Source organism: Oreochromis aureus, linkage group 8, assembly GCF_013358895.1.
Source record: "Oreochromis aureus strain Israel breed Guangdong linkage group 8, ZZ_aureus, whole genome shotgun sequence".
NCBI classification, from domain to species: domain Eukaryota; kingdom Metazoa; phylum Chordata; class Actinopteri; order Cichliformes; family Cichlidae; genus Oreochromis; species Oreochromis aureus.
In genome coordinates, this window is record NC_052949.1 from 23,751,503 (window position 1) to 23,770,983 (window position 19,481).

General features: G+C 41.1%; 1 protein-coding gene across 1 annotated transcript in view; it reads right to left on the reverse strand.

Moving 5' to 3' along the window:
• Positions 1–19,481, reverse strand: part of cacna1g (calcium channel, voltage-dependent, T type, alpha 1G subunit) — a 321,041-nt gene that overhangs the window by 32,930 nt on the left and 268,630 nt on the right. Inside the window, exons 23-26 of the mRNA XM_039616673.1 lie at positions 17,103–17,229; positions 16,259–16,384; positions 16,035–16,124; positions 15,369–15,561 (exon numbers count right to left, since the gene is read on the reverse strand). Of these exons, the coding sequence (XP_039472607.1) occupies positions 15,369–15,561; positions 16,035–16,124; positions 16,259–16,384; positions 17,103–17,229 (536 nt within the window). The remainder of the gene's footprint in view (positions 1–15,368; positions 15,562–16,034; positions 16,125–16,258; positions 16,385–17,102; positions 17,230–19,481) is intronic.

Here is a 19,481-nt window from a genome sequence, read left to right on the forward strand (position 1 = left end):
TAAAGAACAAGTTTACTACACCATAGCTAAAGTTAGCTAAAGCTTGGCTCACTTTCCTCTCCCTGAAAAAGTGATCTGAGGAAGTAAGCGAGCACTGCCCTGAACATTATGGATGTGGCAGCAAGGGCAAGGCCCAACAAGAGATATGTGGATAAGGGAGAAGAAAGTGAGAGACATAAACCGTTTGGCTAAAACTCAACTGGTCTCTGGAGGAGCATAGCGAATGAAGTGTGAGAAGAGAAGGTGAAAGTTTAGGGAGCCAAATTACACTGGCTGCCCCGGCTCCCCTGCCCTAACTCCCGCTGCTCTTTTCGCCTCCACTGGAGAAAAAGAAAGCTTCTTCTTAATGAGGAGTAGAACTCACGCAACTCCTGCTTTCGATCACGCTGGCAATTATTTTTTCCTCCCCTAAGCCAGCTGGGCTACCAAAACATTCAGAGGAATGGAAAATGATTTTGTTTCGGCTTCCTCTCTCTCCACTTCACCTTCTCCTTGCACGTCCTTCACTGATGTGGCAGGTGGAGCCTCCTCTCTGAGCTTTGAAAGGGAATGAGGATGAGCGCAAATGCACAGAGGGGCCGTGACCGACCGCCCGTGAAGGTCCCGGCATCTGCTCTTTGCACTTCCATCCTCATTCGCGACACCGCTTTTGTGTAAAAGTGTAACAGGACCAGCCAGGGCAAAAGGGGCAGGGACTTAGAGCTTCTTATGCCTGCTGTTCTCCCTGTTAGGTTAAAATGAACCCTGAAAATGCTGGGGGTTCATTCAGAATAAAACTTTACAATTATTTCTACTTCAACTTCATTACTTTTACAGTTAATGTCCACCAGATCTGGCTGCGTTAAGCTGCATCTTTGTCTTAGCTGAGCACAGCACCTGTTGCCATTCAAATGGCTTCATTCATCCGTCTTTATGAGTTTTTTACCCCCAAATTTTATCATTTCATAATAATTTTAGTAATTTTTTTAGCCTGTCTCAGTTTCTTCTGTCTCATCATCATGTTATTGTTATTAAACTCTGGCTCTGATCCACAGTCTGTCTTTTGTCCTGTTTCCCTGAGTCTGGTTCTATTGGAGGTTTCTTCCTGTTAAAAGGGAGTTTTTCGTTCCCACTGTCGCCAAGTGCTCATAGCGGGGTCATCTGATTGTTGGGGTGTACTCTGAATTATTACAGAGTCTTTATCTTACAATATAAAGAACCTTGAAGTGACTGTTGGTTTAATTTGGTGCTGTATAAAGAAAAATTTTAAAAATGAAAAAGAAAAATCACGTAATCTGAGACTGACTCCATTCTTTTAGATGACAGGTCTGTCTTGAGGGACTCCATGTCATTGTGTCTGTACTAATGAATAAGCTTTATTGCAATTGGAGGACAAGAATCCATAATGTCTATATTTATTGGAAAATGATTTAATATTGTTGATTACAATTATCATTATTATTAGTAGCCTAGCTGATGGAGCTTATATAGAAATAAATGTTCATTTAGTTGTTAGTTATAAAAGTCATATGTTTGCCATTTATCCCCAGTCATCCCCATGCTGCTGCTGTACTGATAAAAATAATTAACGATAATATTTGTGTTATTAACACAACTATAAACATTCAAAAAGAGTTAGCCACGAAGCAAATGTTGCCTTCTTAGAGGAGACCAAACTATTACAATTATTACCAACTAAACTGCTCAATTTAATTCAATTCAATTTATTTTCTAGCACTAAATCGAAACAGTCACCTTGTTTATATTGGAAGTTAAAGAATCTACAATTATAAAAAAACCCAACAATCACACAACCTCCTATGAGCAAGCACTTGGTGACAGTGGGAAGGAAAAACTCCCATTTAACAGGAAGAAACCTCCAGCAGAAGCTCACAGAGGGGTAGCAATTTGCTGCGAACAGCTAGGGGTGAGAGCAGGTGAGAGGAGGGAGGCAGGACAGAAGATAAAAGTCATCCTTATTCAACTTAGAGTATACAGTGCCTTAGTCATTAGTAAGGCCCTCAACACAACCTCCATCTCAAACAAGCTGTCTTAGTTAAGGATAGACATTTGAGGTTATGAGTTTTATCAGTGGCTACAAGGTTCTGAGGTCAACCAGTAGTTAAAGTACCACCCCAAAGCATTTGTTGGCACACTTAAAAGAGTAAAATACAGAAAATTAAAAGTATCTTAGAAAAGAGGCTGGATGATGCTCCACCCCTGAAACATTTCCTGCATGCACTACAAGAATGTAGCTCAGCTCGAATGCAGAGCCACAATCAAGTGGACATTTGGCTTTAGGTTTACTTTAATGATTTTAAGTGCATCTAAAGGAGATCTAAAAACCCTGCTGAAATTTTGCCCAAGGGTCTGTCAAACAAGAGGAAAAAACTCTTAGAATAAACAGGACATAAACAATTCCCTGTCCAAAAACAACTCAAAGACCAAGTTTTCCTCTTTATTTACTCACCTTACCTTACTCACCATCTCCTTTGTGGGAGGTGGCATTAAAAAGATTAGGATTTTGGCCTGGCAGTTGCTTTTGGACGTGGCCACACTCAAAAACATGAAGGCATACATTTTCGAGGTGGTCTTGTTTTGGGAAATACAGACAAAATAAGGGTCCTTGGTTGTCGGACTGATGGGTAAAGAACCCCATAGCGCAGCACTATGGGTATCCTGTGACCGTGTGGGTGAGGGCAGGTAGGGTTTGATTGGATATGTGACGTATGGTTCTGGAACAAAAAGGGCCTAAAGTTTCTCAGAACCTGGTGATCATGTGAGGGTGTCCTGAGTAAGCTGTGAGGTGGAAAGGATGCCGTGTCGACTACTCTCATGAAAAGGAGGCCTGACAATGAATCTGAAAACAATACGAGGCACTGCTCTGGCTTTGATTCATTGGCATAATGGCTGCTGGATCGCTTCTCAATGTATCTGAAGGCTCTGTCAGACATTTACAGCTGATTGGAATAGTGGGATAAGGAGTGTGAATTGATATGGATGGAAGTAAAGGATGAGATGTAGGGATTAAAGTGGACTTAAAAGTTTGGAATGGGAATGGCTGTGAAGGGAAGAGCAGGACACGGGACGTAAAAGCAGCAACGATGCATTTTAAAGGTCGGACGGAAATAAGTAACACAGTTATGGGGCAGGTGTTTGGGTGGATGCGGCGGCTGCTTTTATGCCCCTATCCTTCATGGTGAATGGTTCAGTAATAAACCTTGAGACTCAGCGTCTGCCGGAAAAAAATATGTCAACCGTCATTGTCAAGGACCGGATGTCCATTTTTGATATCCAGCAAACACTGAGTCTAAAAAAAAAGAAAAAAAAGATTGTCAACATGAATAGTTACAGTCAAAAAAAGATTTAAGTGGAATTCCTGAATGCTCTGCTGTCCTGCTTAGAACATCAAAAGACACAGGAAGCGACACAGTGGAGAGAAAAAGAAGGACAAAGGACGGAATTCGCATCAGATTTGGGAGCAGCGCAGAGGAACAGCAGAGCAAACTGAAAAGTCCAGAGGAGAAGAGGTAAATAAGAAAACATGACATCATTCAAAATGACAGGGCATGGTAACACCCACTCGCGCCAGCACTCTTTGACACACCCACACTGACACACATTGTGCTGGTTCACATAGTAGACTGACACACCTTTCTGAGTCATACTTGAGCAGGATGGACCAATTGAAATGGGGGACTGAATGGTGAATGCAAGCAATTGGACAGAGTGAGTGGAAGGCGGAGTAACAGGGAAAACGGTGAGAACAAGATACAAAACGGATGGGAAGCTTTATAACAGCATAATGACTGCGTTTAACCCTCCTTTACCTGTACTTGTGTTTATGCTGGCAGCGACAATATGCACAACAGCAAGACCTTGATTTTAATGTCTTCACCCTTTCTTGGGCGAAGGCTGGATTTGATATTTGATGCCAACTTGTTGTCTTTGTCTACACTTTCATACAATATTTCCCGTTACAACCACTCATCATACAGCTGTAAACCACACAAAATATCTCCATAATAGATGTGCAATACTTGCTAAAGACTGATACATATTTTAAGACAACCTCTAATCTACCTTTAAGAACAGAAAGAAAAAGGTCCCATATGAAACGTCCGAGTAAGCTTTTACAACCATGCACTAGACATTGACAGACTGTGATTCCACTTGTTTTATTAGGCAAAAAGCTAAAATTCTCACGTTCCTGAATCAACAAGAATGCTAAAATCCTTCAACACACCTGCATTTATGCAGAAATATGTGCACAAAATCTGAAAATGGAAAACAAGATTTAAGATTTTCATTGACATTCCAATACTTTGATTGAGGGATTATCAGTATTGCTACCATCAACGACGACATGTCATTTACTCTGTTTTAGTTTGCAAGAAACGTTTTTGTTAGAGGTTTTGGTTGATGAAAACTTGACAAATTTAACATTAACGACCAATCAGTGATGTTTCTGTCAGCTTCACACAAACTTGCTAAGCTATTAAACTAAACAAAGTTGGTGAAGATGGTATATGACACATATTATATTACACTGTATTTATGCTTTGAGTTAATCATCCTGGTTACATCACTAAGAATCAAGGACCACACTGGGCTCTCTTTGGTGCTTAAATTTTTTAAAAATTATTAGTGCTGTCAGCATTAATCTTGTTAAAATCACGTTAGCTCCACGGCACTAACGCATTTACGAGCTAACTGCGCTAATACGTCGACACTGTGCAGCTCCACGCATGGGGTGATCCACGTTAACTCGCTAATAGAGATTTGCCGTGTTAATGTGGTTATGGCGTTAACGTCATTTTAGCGAGATTATGTAATTAAGTATTTTGGGGGTTTTTTTTACAGCTGGCCTTATTGTATTGTAAGTATTTTACAAGTTTCCTCCTTAGCACACACAATTTGGGGAGAAGAGTATTTAAATGAATCATAAATTAGTAAGGTTTGCAGCAGGTAATTTACAGAAAATTGTGTCAAAATAATTATGCAAGAAAAAAAAAAGGATTTGTTATCAGAACAAGCACGTAATTATTGCAGATGGGTAACTCAAAGCTATGAGTGCTGTGCCAAAACTAGCTCTACCCTGCAGCTCTTTACTGAGTCCTTACTCTGAATATCTGTGCTGCTTTTGATAGACTGCACTGGTCTTTGCATTGTTAGCAGATCACCTGCAGAACTTAAACTTACATCAGCTGTTATGCTAACTTGCCCCAGTTAGTACAATAAATCAGAAAAGCTAGTGAATATTTTACCACCAAGTAGCCCATAACTACACAAAAGTGGAAAAATGTCATAAATATATTTGGTCAAATGATATTGTTTGACCTGGCCAAACATAACAATGAGCCTGATTCAATCACACGTGCAGCTCATGACACAGCGTTTGGCGTTCCGACTGAGTGTTTCTTCTTGATTGCACCGCACACACACAAACACACACAATGGTTAAGACACAGCTTTTAGTTATGGCCCTCTGCATAAATAACTCTGCCCAGGAGAAATAAGAAAAAAAAATCTGCCTCATGTCTCTTTCATCACTACATTCGGTGCAGCAGGGCAGCGCTACAATATTAGGCTGTCTGCCCACTCTGCTCCATGCTGCTCTCTTTTTGACATTTCTGCAGATGAAATATTCATGGAGAAAGTTTCCAACATGAAACATTCATAGTGAGTGTTGTTGGCGCATCCCCCCCCCCGCAGCTCCCACAAATTACTTACAGCTTTTCAGTCAACCTATGTAATTACTACATGCTCTGTCAGAACAGTTGAAGCATTTATTAAAGTTAAAACGCTGCCTTCTGTGCAAATGAATGAACTTCATTAGTCATTCGACGCTTTTTGATTTCTGAGTTTGCGTTCTCGCTTTTTTCACTACATATCAATCATCCCTCATTCACACCACCACAAGCACAGATGAATGAATATATGTAATATTGCACTAAAACAAATTAGCTTCATTCACTGCATCCTGGATGAGGTAACTTCAAAACATATTATTACAGTTTAGGATACTGTTCTAGGTAACACAGCATCCAGTTGTTGCTAACCGCCAAAAGTTATGAAAGATTCATCGCATTTAACACTTCACTAAACACTGCTACTTACACCTTGTGGCATCAAACTTTTACACCCCTGAGGTGGATCTCTGGGATTTCTTGCCAAGATACATAACTGTCTCTCACTTCCTTCCCCCATATCCTGCTCCCCTCTGAGACTTTTTTTGTTGCCTCTCTTCCTTCTCCCATTCACCCTCTCCCTAAAGTGCTGCAGTTATTAATTACATTTCTACAGCGATGGAATAGAAAGAAAGAAAGAGGGGCGATGTGAAACTTCTGTTCGATTCATCTCTGTTAGCGCTGACCCAGATACAGCTATGGATTGGCACCGGGTGGCTTTGTGTGGCTCCTTGTGTATATGTGTGCGCGCGCCAAGCTAATAGATGAAGAAAGCTATTCATGGAATGTCAAGCTGCTTTGTGTACCCACGCTAATGTTTTTTGGATGTCACAGTGTATGTTTTTGGTGCCAGGGGAACCAAAGTGAGAGGGGATGATCCCTTTATCCTTGTGTTCTTGTTAACTGCGTGACATAAGAATAAACTACCCAACTTAAGATGGCGAAGTTTTATAACTCGACATGAAGAATACAACAGTCATATTGTCCACATCAACCGCCTGCACAGTTATCTGCAGCGCTGTGGGCACACTTTTTGCAAATAGAGAAACCGTTATATATGTGGGGACACAGTGGAGCCCTGTCAAGTTTTCCCTTCAGTTTAAAAACTTCCACTGTGTGATGCTAAGCAAAATGTGTCCTTATATTTGGTGTCAGAAGTTAAAAAAGCTGGAAAACTTTGTGAACCTTGATATACATTTACATGCATTTGGAGCTCAGTGAAAAAAAGGCTAAGAACTCAGTAGAGCAGCGGTCCCCAACCTTTTTTGCACCACGGACTGATTTATGTCCGACAATAAAGACACCGGCCTTTAGGGTGTCACGGATAAATACAACCAGTACCAGTACAAAAAAAAGAAGATTTACTTATAACACACAGGAAAAGACCCAGGGAAACCGAGTTAACGATAAAAATGATTAAAAAAAAAAATAACAATAACGATTGGTCCGGTACCAAATGACTCACGGGCCGGTACCGGTCCATGGCCCGGGGTTTGGGGACCGCTGCAGTAGAGCATACTAATTACATTGTTTTTTTTTAACTTATTACTATATGTGACTTGAATTTATACAAAAAAAATAAACATGAAATTCATTAATCTACATGGGGAAATATGAGCTTATTATAGGAATGTACAAGTGTTCACTATCCGGTCTTTAAGCGATGACATGATGCATCCTGCTTTTGGGCTCAAACTACCTGTGTTTAATAAGGCTGTTGTGTTTTTAACATGTTTTAATGCTTTTTATCTTGTTCTATTTAATATCAAAAATCCCCTAAAAACAGTCAGTGATCACTGTCGGCCTCTCTCGGTTTTTATTACCGCTGTTCATTTTAAAGCTCAGTTATTAAACCTTACGATGTAACTACAGCCCAGCACATGCAGCAGTATATTAATGATTAACCTTGTATTGTGGATTATCTCAGTTGTGAAGTTTGGTCCGTTTACAGCATCCTGCCATGCGACTGCATTTGTCCCTAACCATCGGAACATTAACTTTTATCGAGTGGAAAAAAGTTAGCGTTCATCCTCCAGTTTCACTGTTTATATTATGCTAACATAGCTGTGTCGCTAGCGATCACGTAGCACATCATTATATACCAACTAGCCCAACTTCAGTAACCCTACAAACGTCACTGCTGTTTAGTTTTTTGTCTTCATTTATGTTGGAAGTGATAGCAGAGCTGTACGTCTTAATTTGTTTCAGAAATTTCTCAGTCTGAACATGGTATATTATATTTGGATGGAAACTAGCGAGCTAACTTCCTGCTAACTTCTAACTCCGTTAAATTTAATAAATTCCGTTTTCATGGATGCCTGGATGTTAAACTTAATTGTTACACCTGGTAGAGCAGCAACACTGATCATTTTATTATAGATGAAAGAATTTAGACAGTTTTTCAACTCAGTGATCCTGCAGTGATCGTTTGACTTTGGGACCTGCAGCAGAGTTTGGGCCCAGACACAGCTAATGATGTCAGACTTAAAGACTGGATATGGACAAAACTACTGGGTCATCTACACATCACACCTACAGGAGCTGCTTAACCATGGAAACCCATCCAGTGAAGCTCCTGGCACACAGTTTTTATGCTGATGTTAATGCAGTTGATTGAGGAACAAGGTTATTATGGTTAAGTAATACAAAACTAAAAATGACAACTAGATTTGAACATTTTTTTTCGTTAACTAAAATAAAAACTAGATTTACTAAGGCAATCTGCTGCTAATGACATTGCATTTAGTTCACAGGATATATTAATAATAATAATGTTAATCTGCCATGTTCCACAACACAAAGGTTAGTGGATAAACAGCATGAAAGTGTTGTTGTTGGGCTCAGAGTAGGAGGCTGATTTACAGAAAAGTATCAGCTGGCAATCAGCTCTTAAATATGCCAGTTTCCACAGCAACGTGAGACCACCAACAGAGATGGAAACGGCTCAAAACATATGTGGTCAGTGTTAAAATCATGCAATCCTATATCAAAAAGATAAAGTTGCAAAAAGGGACAGCTGTTAAACCTAACATGTAAACAGCAGAGAGTCAATGTGAAGGTATACAGATAGCCATGTTTGTGTGCGACTGTTTGCAGCATTCTGGGTTTATATTACGCTGTCCTGCACTTGTATTTCTTGATCAGCTCACTGTTTGGGGTGAGATGTGATGACAAGTGTGTTATGATAGAGTGAATTCATGTGGGGGCTGACCCAGCCAGAGCTGCTTGGGATACAGCGCGATCTGTTCGGCGTGTTTGGGAAGCCGAGGGCCATCTGTTAACACGACAGAACCACGGTTCCCTCAGACTTGACTTATAGCAGGAGTATGGTGCGCACACACGAACACACAAACACATGGAAATTAAAAGAACGACTTTAAATTCTAGTCATAAACAGTTAGCATGTCATCACCTTACAAATTCACAACACATTCACCTTCAAATATAGTGCAGATTTCAAAGCTTTTCTCTAAACCGTGCCCGTTACTTTCCTCTGTGCTCCTAATTACAACTTTTATTCTCTGTTAAGCCTCACAGAACTACACTTGCACTGCATGGTCCGTATTGTGTGTATGTAAACACACTTAAATAATCCTAGAAGAAGATACTACAACAGAACAAGAAAATTATTGTTTTATTAAAGATATTGTTCTATAAACTTACTGTGGATTTTAGAATGATGCCTCTATAAGGATACATCTCTTTTTTTCATTACTCTTATTTCAGCTATCATTACAGTTTGGTACATCACCTTTATATCACTGTCCAAGACTTTTAGCACCTCTGGTGTCAGTTTAAACATCCTGTTTTAAAAGCCACCCGAAAGCCTGCTGTGCCGTGACAACAATACCCCATCATCCTTCAGAATGAGGGGTAAAAACTTCATCTAAGAGGAAGTGAATGTCTTGGGCTTTCTTTCATAGTTTCTGTTCTAATTGTTTAGCTTTTACTTTATAACTCTACCATTTGGTTTGACCGCTTCCTGTATAAGAAGATAGCGTTTTGGTTCCTCAGTATAAAATATACATTTTAAAAAGTATTACAGCAGTATTTTTGGTAGCTCTATAACATGTACAGAGGTAATGAAATGTAGCTATCTGGCTACTTTGAAGTATGGAATACAGATAACGAGCAGATCTGCAGAATTAACCAAGCAGTGCAGTGAAATTATGTTGATTTCCTTTGCAACCCTACAATGGGCTCTGGGAACTTGGGCCTTTCTTCTCAGGTCCACAAGCTTCAAATTGTTACTGTAAAAGACATTATAGAGTTTTTTATAGAGTAACTTTGACTACATTTAATACTATGGCTGCATAATCACAGCCAACAGCCTATAGACTCAGGCATCAACACTAAGGGCATCATTACCCTGATGCAAGCCGCTGTGTGTCAAAAGATCCAGAACGCTATCATTGTGGTAGCTCCTCGAGAGGGAGGAAGCAGCACGCAGCTATATTTACAATTTGCTGCATACACCATGCAGTGCACTGTAGCTTCACTTGATGTGTCTGCCAGAGCCAGCTGACTGTGACTCAACACAACAAGTCAACTCCAACAACAGGGCAAGGTTTCAAATTTAGCCTGAGGTGAAGCGAGTCCGACTGAATGTGTGTTCCTGCGCTCGCTCTCTGCATGTCACAATGCATCACCACTTCTTCTTCAGCGTGCACCTGTCTGTGCTTACATCACTGCATTACTACAGCCTGATACAGTGTTTGTGTAACTCTGCCACCTCCTCCACCCACGTGCATATCTTCTCCTCGTCCCTGCATCATCAGTGGAAATCTTAATGCACCTCCTTGATCACCTCTTTTCCTCTCTCTGTGTTCCTCTCCTCCATCGAGTCTCTACACATGATAACGACCCCACATGTGTGGAGTGTGCCGGACACCTCAAACACACATACACAGTGTGCAGGCATGGTTTTTCTGTGGGACTTGTGTGTTTGTGTCAGTGCTGTAATTTCCTTTTGGGTAAAACTACCTAAATGTTACAAGAGACTGAGGCAAAAAAGGATCAACAGAGAGGCTGTGGGGGTCAGACATTCATCCACACTGAGAGGAGGGGGGGGGATTTGAGGATGAGATAGCTGCTCCTGCATATTTCACAACCTGTTTTGCAGCCATCTGCTCCCTGACACACTCATATGCACACAAGAATACAAAGCAACACAGCCGGGTCTACCTTCCAGGAACGTGCCGCAAATTAACAGACACCACTCCCGCTTACCTGCTGTAAGTAAACCGAGGCGATGATGGGACCATCGGGATATAGCTGAGCCTACTCACACAAACTCTCATTACACAAGATCTCAGCAGCTTCCATCTTTCATAACAATACATTTAGCAGATTTCCATGGAAACTACTTGTGACAATTCAGGCAGAGTGGTCACACCGCCCCAGGATGACCTTTTATGCCCAACAAGAGGCAGCTGCTGTGAACAAACCTGTTGTGTTCCCAGCTAATCACAACTCGTACCGATGCGACCTTTGCACGTAGTGTTTCCTAGTGAATCGGACATTCTTTTATTCTATTTGAGATCATTATTTAATAACGATGCACACGTGATAAACTAGAAATAGACCAAAGGAACAGTTTAAACCCTTGAGCGAAACAAGCTGGAGCTGATTTCAGTTTGCTGCAGTTTAATATAGCAACATCTACACATTCTGATTCTGGATGTCCTAAATGTAGATTTCTGAACTGAGCAAAGATTCAGGGACCAAATAACAGAAATTTCTTGATTGAATCTCTGTGGCCTTTTAATAGAGGCTGGTAAACATTAATAGATGATTTTACCTGTACCTTTTTGGTACCGATCTATAGTGACAGCAGTGAGCTGACGTTACAAGACACAATGCAAGAGAGAGAAATGCAAAACATTATTAAAGTTTAACGAATACTTCTAAGTAACTAAAACTGGTCTTGAGCTTATTTCCTATTGGTTTTGATAGGTCAGTAACTTTTTGGGTCAGTACTGAATACGTTTGCCAGAACTTGTTAGTAAATGGTAAACGGTGTAAAACAAAAAAGGATTGGTATTATCATCTAGTCTTGTCGCAACTTGCAGTACTAGAATTTCAAACTTGATGCTGAAATACTCAGTGCAGTTTTTGATACCAGCGGGGGAAACCGAGAAAATTAAGACTTTTTTTTATAAAACATCAAGAATAGAAAAATCCAGGCCCTGTTTATTTGATGTGCTTACTACGGAGCCCCACAAGGGACATTGGAGAAAAAAAACCATAAAGATGAACTTTTGCGAGATCTCGCAAAAGTTACTCGGGATCTCGCAAAAATTCATCTCCGTAGCTTACCATATTTTGTTGCTGATCAGTAAGTGTTGGCATGGTAGCGTCAACTTGTAAACTACGATTCTTATAAGTGTGGTGTGTCCTGTTATCATATGAAAAGTACTGCAGGAAGATTTAAAATGTCATGTTACATTTGAGCTCTGACCTCTCCTTCAATAAATTAGGTAGGCTGATTTGAAGGTCAAATAATAAAAATCTTACACAGAGCTATTTAAAACTATTTTTCTTACTGCCATTGTTTGTATTGACAATATATAGGCATACAGGGAATGATATGACCTCTCAAGGTCAGTTAAGGTCAAACCTTTATAAAAATGTCTTTTATCTTTAAAATTCTGCTTAAAATCCAGCTGCCTTTGTTTGTATTGGCAAAATGTAGGGAAAGATCTGGTATATGGGGATTCTTAACATCACATTATGGTTTACAACTAAGAGCAGGTCACATTTGACCTCTGACTTCACTTTTACATTTCTACCTTTCTTTCAATGTGTTCTATCTTTAAGTAAAGTATAAAGCGAAAGAGAATGAGCTGCATAGTTCACAGCATAGTAAGAAATATACTGTATACTGTCCACTTATTTACAAATCAGCACCTATTATCCGTGACCTACTCCTACATAATGCTGGTGTAGTAAAGCTTATCTGAGCTTTACTGCACTAAACCAAGAAAACAAAAGATTGCTGAGATCTCAAAGTCAAAGTAGAGCTGCTTATAGATTCTTGGCCAGTTTTACAAACTTCATGGCTCTGCATATCAGCTGATCACTTTCATTCAGAATGAAATATCGAACAAATTATTTACAGTTCTGTTTGAATTCAAGATGATGAGTAGCGAGTGTGGTAGCGACTTTTCATCTAGAGCCACCGACAGCATTTTACTTACTTAAACTTCTATGTTAACGTTTGTTTACTATTGTGATCTCGAGAAGTTTCCTCCAGTAACACCTTGAGGTTTGTGTTTCAATCAAACAGTAAACTAAATAATATAAATGTCAAATACTGCGTTTATCGAATCTACGTATGTTAGCATGCTGACAATAAGAGTTAGCTTAAAGCACAGCTATGCTAAAGTATACTTTTAAGCCCATTACAACATTTATGTTCTCAGTTCTCTGTAACACTTTCTTTTAAAAATGTCACCACGCTTTCAAATGACAAAAATGGCTTTGGTGTTGAGAGAAAATATTATTCTAACTAAAAGAAAAGAGCATCATAAGCATCTACTGAGAGAATTACACCACGTCTGTCTGAAAAACACTAAAGGAAACTCTGGAATTCTTATCTGGAAACATCTTTTTCCCTTCTCTCCCTGTCGCCACCTGAGTTTCCCTGCCAATTTAATTTTACACCAAAGTCTTCTTTTCTTGTGGTGGTGGTGGAGCAGCAGCGGTGCGGTGCTGTGAACAGTGGATGGATCACGGGCGGTGTGGAAGAGCTGTGAAAGACAAAGCCACGACAGAGAAAACAGGTAACAGCATGTCCAGCGGACTGAGAGCTGATGGGAGAGAGGCAGGGGGGCGGGGACGCGAGATGGGGCCCTACCTCCCGTGATCATTGAACTTATTAACCCTAGCCACCGTTAATGGGTGGTCGTGGTCGGTGGCAGTGTGGGGTTTTAAAAAGGGACACACAGAACATGCTGGAAACTCTGTACCTTTCAGTGTGCCGTCAGAGAGAGCCCAACTCACCCCCGGAACCAATAAATCTAGAGGAATGAGAGCGTGTTAGTCAGGCAGAGGCCGAAGAAAGCGAGAAAGGAAAGATGGCTGAAAGTTAGAGACAGAAGAGAGTCAAAGAGATAGAAAGAGGGAAAGAGGGATGGAGTAAGGCTTAGAAGGTAGCGATGAAAGGTTAAGCTGGTTTGTGTGCCTATGGTTATTTTCGTCTTTCCAGAGATTCTGAGTCCAGTTCTTTGGATGAAAAACGTTCACATGTCACAAACCAAAGGTCTCAAAAACACCCGCTTTACAAATTGTCGAGTTACAACTGCAACTGTTATAAGCAACTTTTCATTTTCGTATTGCCGTTTTACTAAGGAATCAACATCTTGCCCTTTAGCCACCCTAAAGACCAAAACAAAAAAGTATCCTGGCAAAAAATACTGAGCCAGAAATTAAGAAGAGAACCGTTTCAATGAAAAAAAAAATCAGAGAAGGAGAAAAACAAAAGCAGGGAAAGAAACTCAGAGATGTGGAAGAAGACGAGTTAAAGGGGCCTCTTGACATATACTGTGTGTACACGCAGACTGTGTGCGACAGGGTCGGGGGTGGGTTTCTTGATTGGATGAGATAGCCTTGGCGGACACCTCCTGTAAAAGCAAGATCAATTTCCATCTGTATTTCTCAAGAGCTCGACGGAAACATTCCGGTTATCAAATAAAATTATATATATATAAAAGAAATGAAAAGGTTTGGGTTTTTTGCCTTTTGGCTTTAAAAAAAGTGTCCACTGCTCCTTGTACAAAATATAGAGATATATAAAAAAGTGCCTTTGAATTAGGTTTGGCAAAATACTGCACAGGCATAGGCCTCAAATTCCCAAGAAGGATAATGCTAGCAGAAGCTAGCGCTGTTTTGGGGGGTATAGGAGGCAGTGGAAAGTATTAAAAAAGGTAAAAAGAAAAAAAAAGCAGTTTGTCATCAACTCCTATACAGCCGGAGGTGAGGGTGGGACAGCCGTGGAATTAGCTCTAACTCCTTCGCAAATCTCACAAGCTACAGGTGAAACTCTTCCTCCTTTTCTTCCAGATTTTGGTCTATCCCTGCTCCTCCGGCTGTACTAAACCGCATGCAGAAGAGAGGAAGGGAGGGGGGGTCATCTCCTTTTCGGGCCACGGTGATGAAATCATTGACTCCCCCTCCCTCTAGCTCTGTATACCCACCACCATGCAAGCCCCATCTGTCAGCACTCACTGGGCATGCTCCAAGGGGCCATCCCAAGCACGGTGTCTACGGTAGACCAGGCAAGTTAAGGGAGGAGGGAAAGGGTGGCGGCTAACTCCAGCGGTCATCAGTCCTAATTCTGCGAACCTGCCGATTGTGGGAGCTTTTCTTAACATCCAGCTTGATTAATTATTGCTGGGGTCGAAGAAAAGCCTCCACAGTCTGCAGCAGACTCTACAGAGCCAGAGCAGGTGACCACCAGACTGGATTAAGAATTCTTTCCCTTTTACCGTGAGTAAAAGGGAAAGAGGATGGTCGAAGGAAAGGGAGTTCTACCGCAGAGTAGCAACTATATTTGATACTAGCTCGCTAATTGCGTTTTTCCGTATTCGGCCAAATCAAATTAAAAAGCAAAAAGGAAAAAAAAAGGCTCAAGCTCGAATCAAGCAGGACTCAGAAAGATGTGGAAAGACTACCGACCAGCCAGCTCCTTCTCCTTACTCCGTCTCTTTTTCTCCATGCGTTTCAGTCTCTTCTCCTCCCTGCGTTTGGCCTCCTCGGCCTCCTGGTGGCGCCGGCATTTATGGAAGTTCTCCACCACCACGCCCACAAACATGTTGAGCACGAAGAAGGCAACGATCAGGAGGAAGGAGATGAAGTAGAGCAGCATCCATGGGTTGTAGTTCATTATGGGCTGAAAAACAACAGAAAAATCGGGAAGGGCGTTAATTCAGGCTGGCTGCAAACCCGGGCTCAGTCCGCTTAGATCAGCTGATGTTGATGCCCGCCCACGTCAGCTGATGGCCCAGGTAATGCCCTTCCACACATCTAACAGGCAAAGCTGCTTTACCTTACTCACAAGTGCTCTGTAGCTGCAACCTGCTTTGCAACCCACCTCCTCCTTTCATACTGTATCTGACTTCTTCAGTGTCTTATTTTATTGTCATTGCTGCCTGCTCTGTTCTGTGCTGGGCTCTTGCTGCAGACGGAAACATCAATCTTCTTTTAGCTCTATGCGGATGATTTTTTTTTTACATTAAGAAGTCTTCATCATTCATTCTAAGTAATGACTGCCTGCCAGGTACGGCTGTATTAGACGAAATCCAGAAATTATATTGAACAGCCAAGGGACTTGCCATCATTTTGTGTGCGCAATTTAATATTTACCTGTTGGTCAACTCCCACAGCATCTAGCCCATCGTACATAATGTCGACCCATCCATCTTTTGACGCCAGCACAAAGAGAGACATCAAGGCCTGAGAAAGGATGACAGGGTTGAAATGTAAACACAGACTAAAGTTAACAGCAGTTGAAAAACGTGATCAGCATCATCAGTTTTTTTTATTCATGCGTCTGTCCATCAGGAATCTTGACATTTCTAATGTCTTACTTGTCCCAGGTTGTCAAAGTTGTACTTGTGTCTGACCCACTTATAGTTGGCTTGCAAGCAGTCTGACTTATTGGTGATGTTCCTTACATCCTCTCCTTGACAAATGAAGAATTTTCCTTTGAAAAGCTGAGGAGAAAACACACACACACACATACATTTGAACCACCACAAAAACACTGTTAAGTTTGTATGGCTTATAGGCGACCCTGCCGTGATTGGACTCCAGGTTTTGAAAGCTTTAGTTCAACCCTGAGAGTACATTTATGTATTTCATATTACACGATTTAGGGTGATATGGTACTTTGCCAAAGTGTGTATGTTCTTTATTGAAGCTATAAAAAGCTCCAAAAGCACATCAACACTGAGCGACAACATATGGATCGGTAGCGTTGGGAACACTGGAGGTTGAATTCTGCACTTCATGAGTGAATTTTCCAACTGCTGCCTCATGGTGTCATAACAGCCATTAACCCTTTATGACCTTACTTTACTTGGACAGATGGTTAAAGGACATTAGTGTCCTGACGGCAGACAAACAGGAGTTGGAACTCCACCAAGGCTTCAGAGCTTGTTGGTATGGATTGGTCCTTGGGCTGTTAGCCATGAAAACTCATTGCGGCCACATAAGCGTCCAGGCCTATGAGTTATAAATCGGAGAGTGCATAAAAAAATAGCTGTTTTTCTGATAGCCCTTCCAGATGTACATACGCCCAAGGTGGTTCGGCAGAGGGTGGCTACCTGCGCGAGCATTCAATCACATGTCAAATTGCTCAAGCATGCTTACAGAGTCTTCTCATTAGGTCTGTGTGTATACTCTCCATTTCCTCCCCCCCTCCCCTCTCACCTGTACTCCCAGGATGCCAAAGATAATAAAGAAGGCACAGCAGATGACCACGATGTTGCCGATGGGCTTCAGGGACGACATCAGGGTCTCTACCACCAGCTTCAGGCCCGGGGCTCTGCTGATCACGCTGGAACATGGCACACAATGGGGTATTAGTACACTATGTGTGTGTGGGGGTTTGTGCAGGACACTCTTAGGTCACTTACTGTGCAGCTCACACCAGATGGAGAATGGATGCCTGCAGCGATCCAACCCGCAACCTCATCACGCCCCCTACCCCCCAGGCCTTCACCTCAGGCACTTTTAGACATGCACGCAGCCCCTCCCTCCATCGCAGTTTGTTTATTTGCCGCGTCTCTCATTTGCTCCCTCTTTCCTTTTCTTTAAAAACACATCTCTTTGCTTATTGCAGTCAAAGAAACAGAGTCTTCTAATTAAGCCACTGGACTGATGAGGATGCTTCATTAGCACCAGCAGGGCACCTGGCACTGCACTGCACAGCAGCTGTGCTTTTCTGACAGGGAGAAACTCAATACACAGATACTACACGGAACCTAATGGGCAACGCGCTCGCCTGCACGGGCTTTCTCTTCAAGCAAGCACTAAACATTTGAGGTGATCAGATGATTAAAAAACTGCCACACAGTTTCTCAGCAGCCAAAGCCACTGAGGCGATAATTTTCTCTGCCACTGTCTATTTGTCTTAGTCTACACTGTATGTTTTTCTCCAGGCTGACACTTGAGTGATAGAAGAGTCGATAGCACATTAAGAGAAGACATGAGATAATAAGGAGCCAAGACTGACCAAGGTCGCAGTGATCAATAGCCCTGATCAGAGAATTACAAGTCAGTGGCTGCCCTTTTTTTCCTGTTTGCACTTCACTGGTTTTTTCTATTTTAACTATTTGTTAATTCAATGTTTCAACCTACAAGACAAGACTGAGGGAGTAATTTTTAATTTTTTTAAACTGGAAAATTGAGTTTATGATATAATAAATCATTATTTACAGGCAGATACAGAAATGTTTTGGACCTCTGTGGTCACTTCATGTAACAGGAAGGTGGTGGTCTAGAGGGGAGGGGCTAAATTGTCTTTTGTTGTTCATAACTAATCCATTTGGTCTAAAGTTAGAGAAGACCGGTGTAGCTATTAGATGTGGTATAAGGCTTAACCTCAGCTAATTCACTAAACTGAACTTCTTCATTCTTTTTCCATTATCAGCACATTTTGTGAGTATATTTCTAATCTGACAAAATAAGAAGGCAAGCTTTATATTAAAGACTACCCAGCAGGTTAAACAGGTAAGTATATCTGTGAGTTACAACTATAACGTTTATGGCTATAGCATGCTAAAGAAACTAGTTTGCATTAGCACCTTTGTGCTCCACACTATAGTCTAAACATGGCTGCGTCTGGATGCAAAGAAACAAACATGGCAATAACCAAATGTTGAAGCTTCAACATGTGAGTACAGAACCCAATCAATGTCACAGCCTGAAAACATGTCAGAGGAGATTGCTTTTATCAGCGTAGACATATTTATTGCCAGTATTCATTGCACATTCTTTCTTCAGGCAAACAGGAAATGGGACGTGTTGTCTAAAAAACGTTAATCTAGCAGAGCGAGGGATCTCAAATCTGAGAATCTCTTTCAGAATCTCTTTGCAATGTTTGAACTTTTACATGTTATTGGCTATAATTTTGTATCCTGGGCAAAAATTTGAAATGGATTTATTCGTCTTTGGTGTCTTTCTGGTGTAAGTAGGCACTGTTGTTAAAGTGAAAAACCTTGTGGTGGCTGGTAGTGCTCCCTCACATTGTGGTTTCCACTCACCATCTTCAAAAGAACACCCCAGGTCCTGTTCACATTTGGTCTTAATATTTAGTGGTTCAGTCTCTGTGAGAGTCCAAAATACTGTAATGTGCTCAAGAACAAAGTGCCTCAAATGTGTTTGACTCACTGCCATAATAGGCTGAGGCTCCACATCTGGCCTATAGAGGGTACTAGTACTCAAGGAGTGCAACTATGAATGTCTCCTGGGATTCATTCTCCTGTTCTTTGACAGCATGTTTGCATTCAGTCCGTTGGCAATGACAGTGATCAAAGTCCAGTTTCTGTCTGTAGTCATTTCTGGTAAAAAAAACAAAAAATGACCAAATGACGTCCAGGTTTTACTCATATTTCTTTTCATGGCGGATTTTAAAGCATTTGATTAAAATTATTCCATTTACCTATTTAAATTTACCAAGTGACTTTATTAACTTTTTACTACAGTTTTACTAAACTGAATAGGACACAGAGCAATGCTTGGTTTCCACCAGGAAAGTTGTTAAGAGTCATTGCTTTTCAGGAGTTAACAGACCAACATCCACCCAAT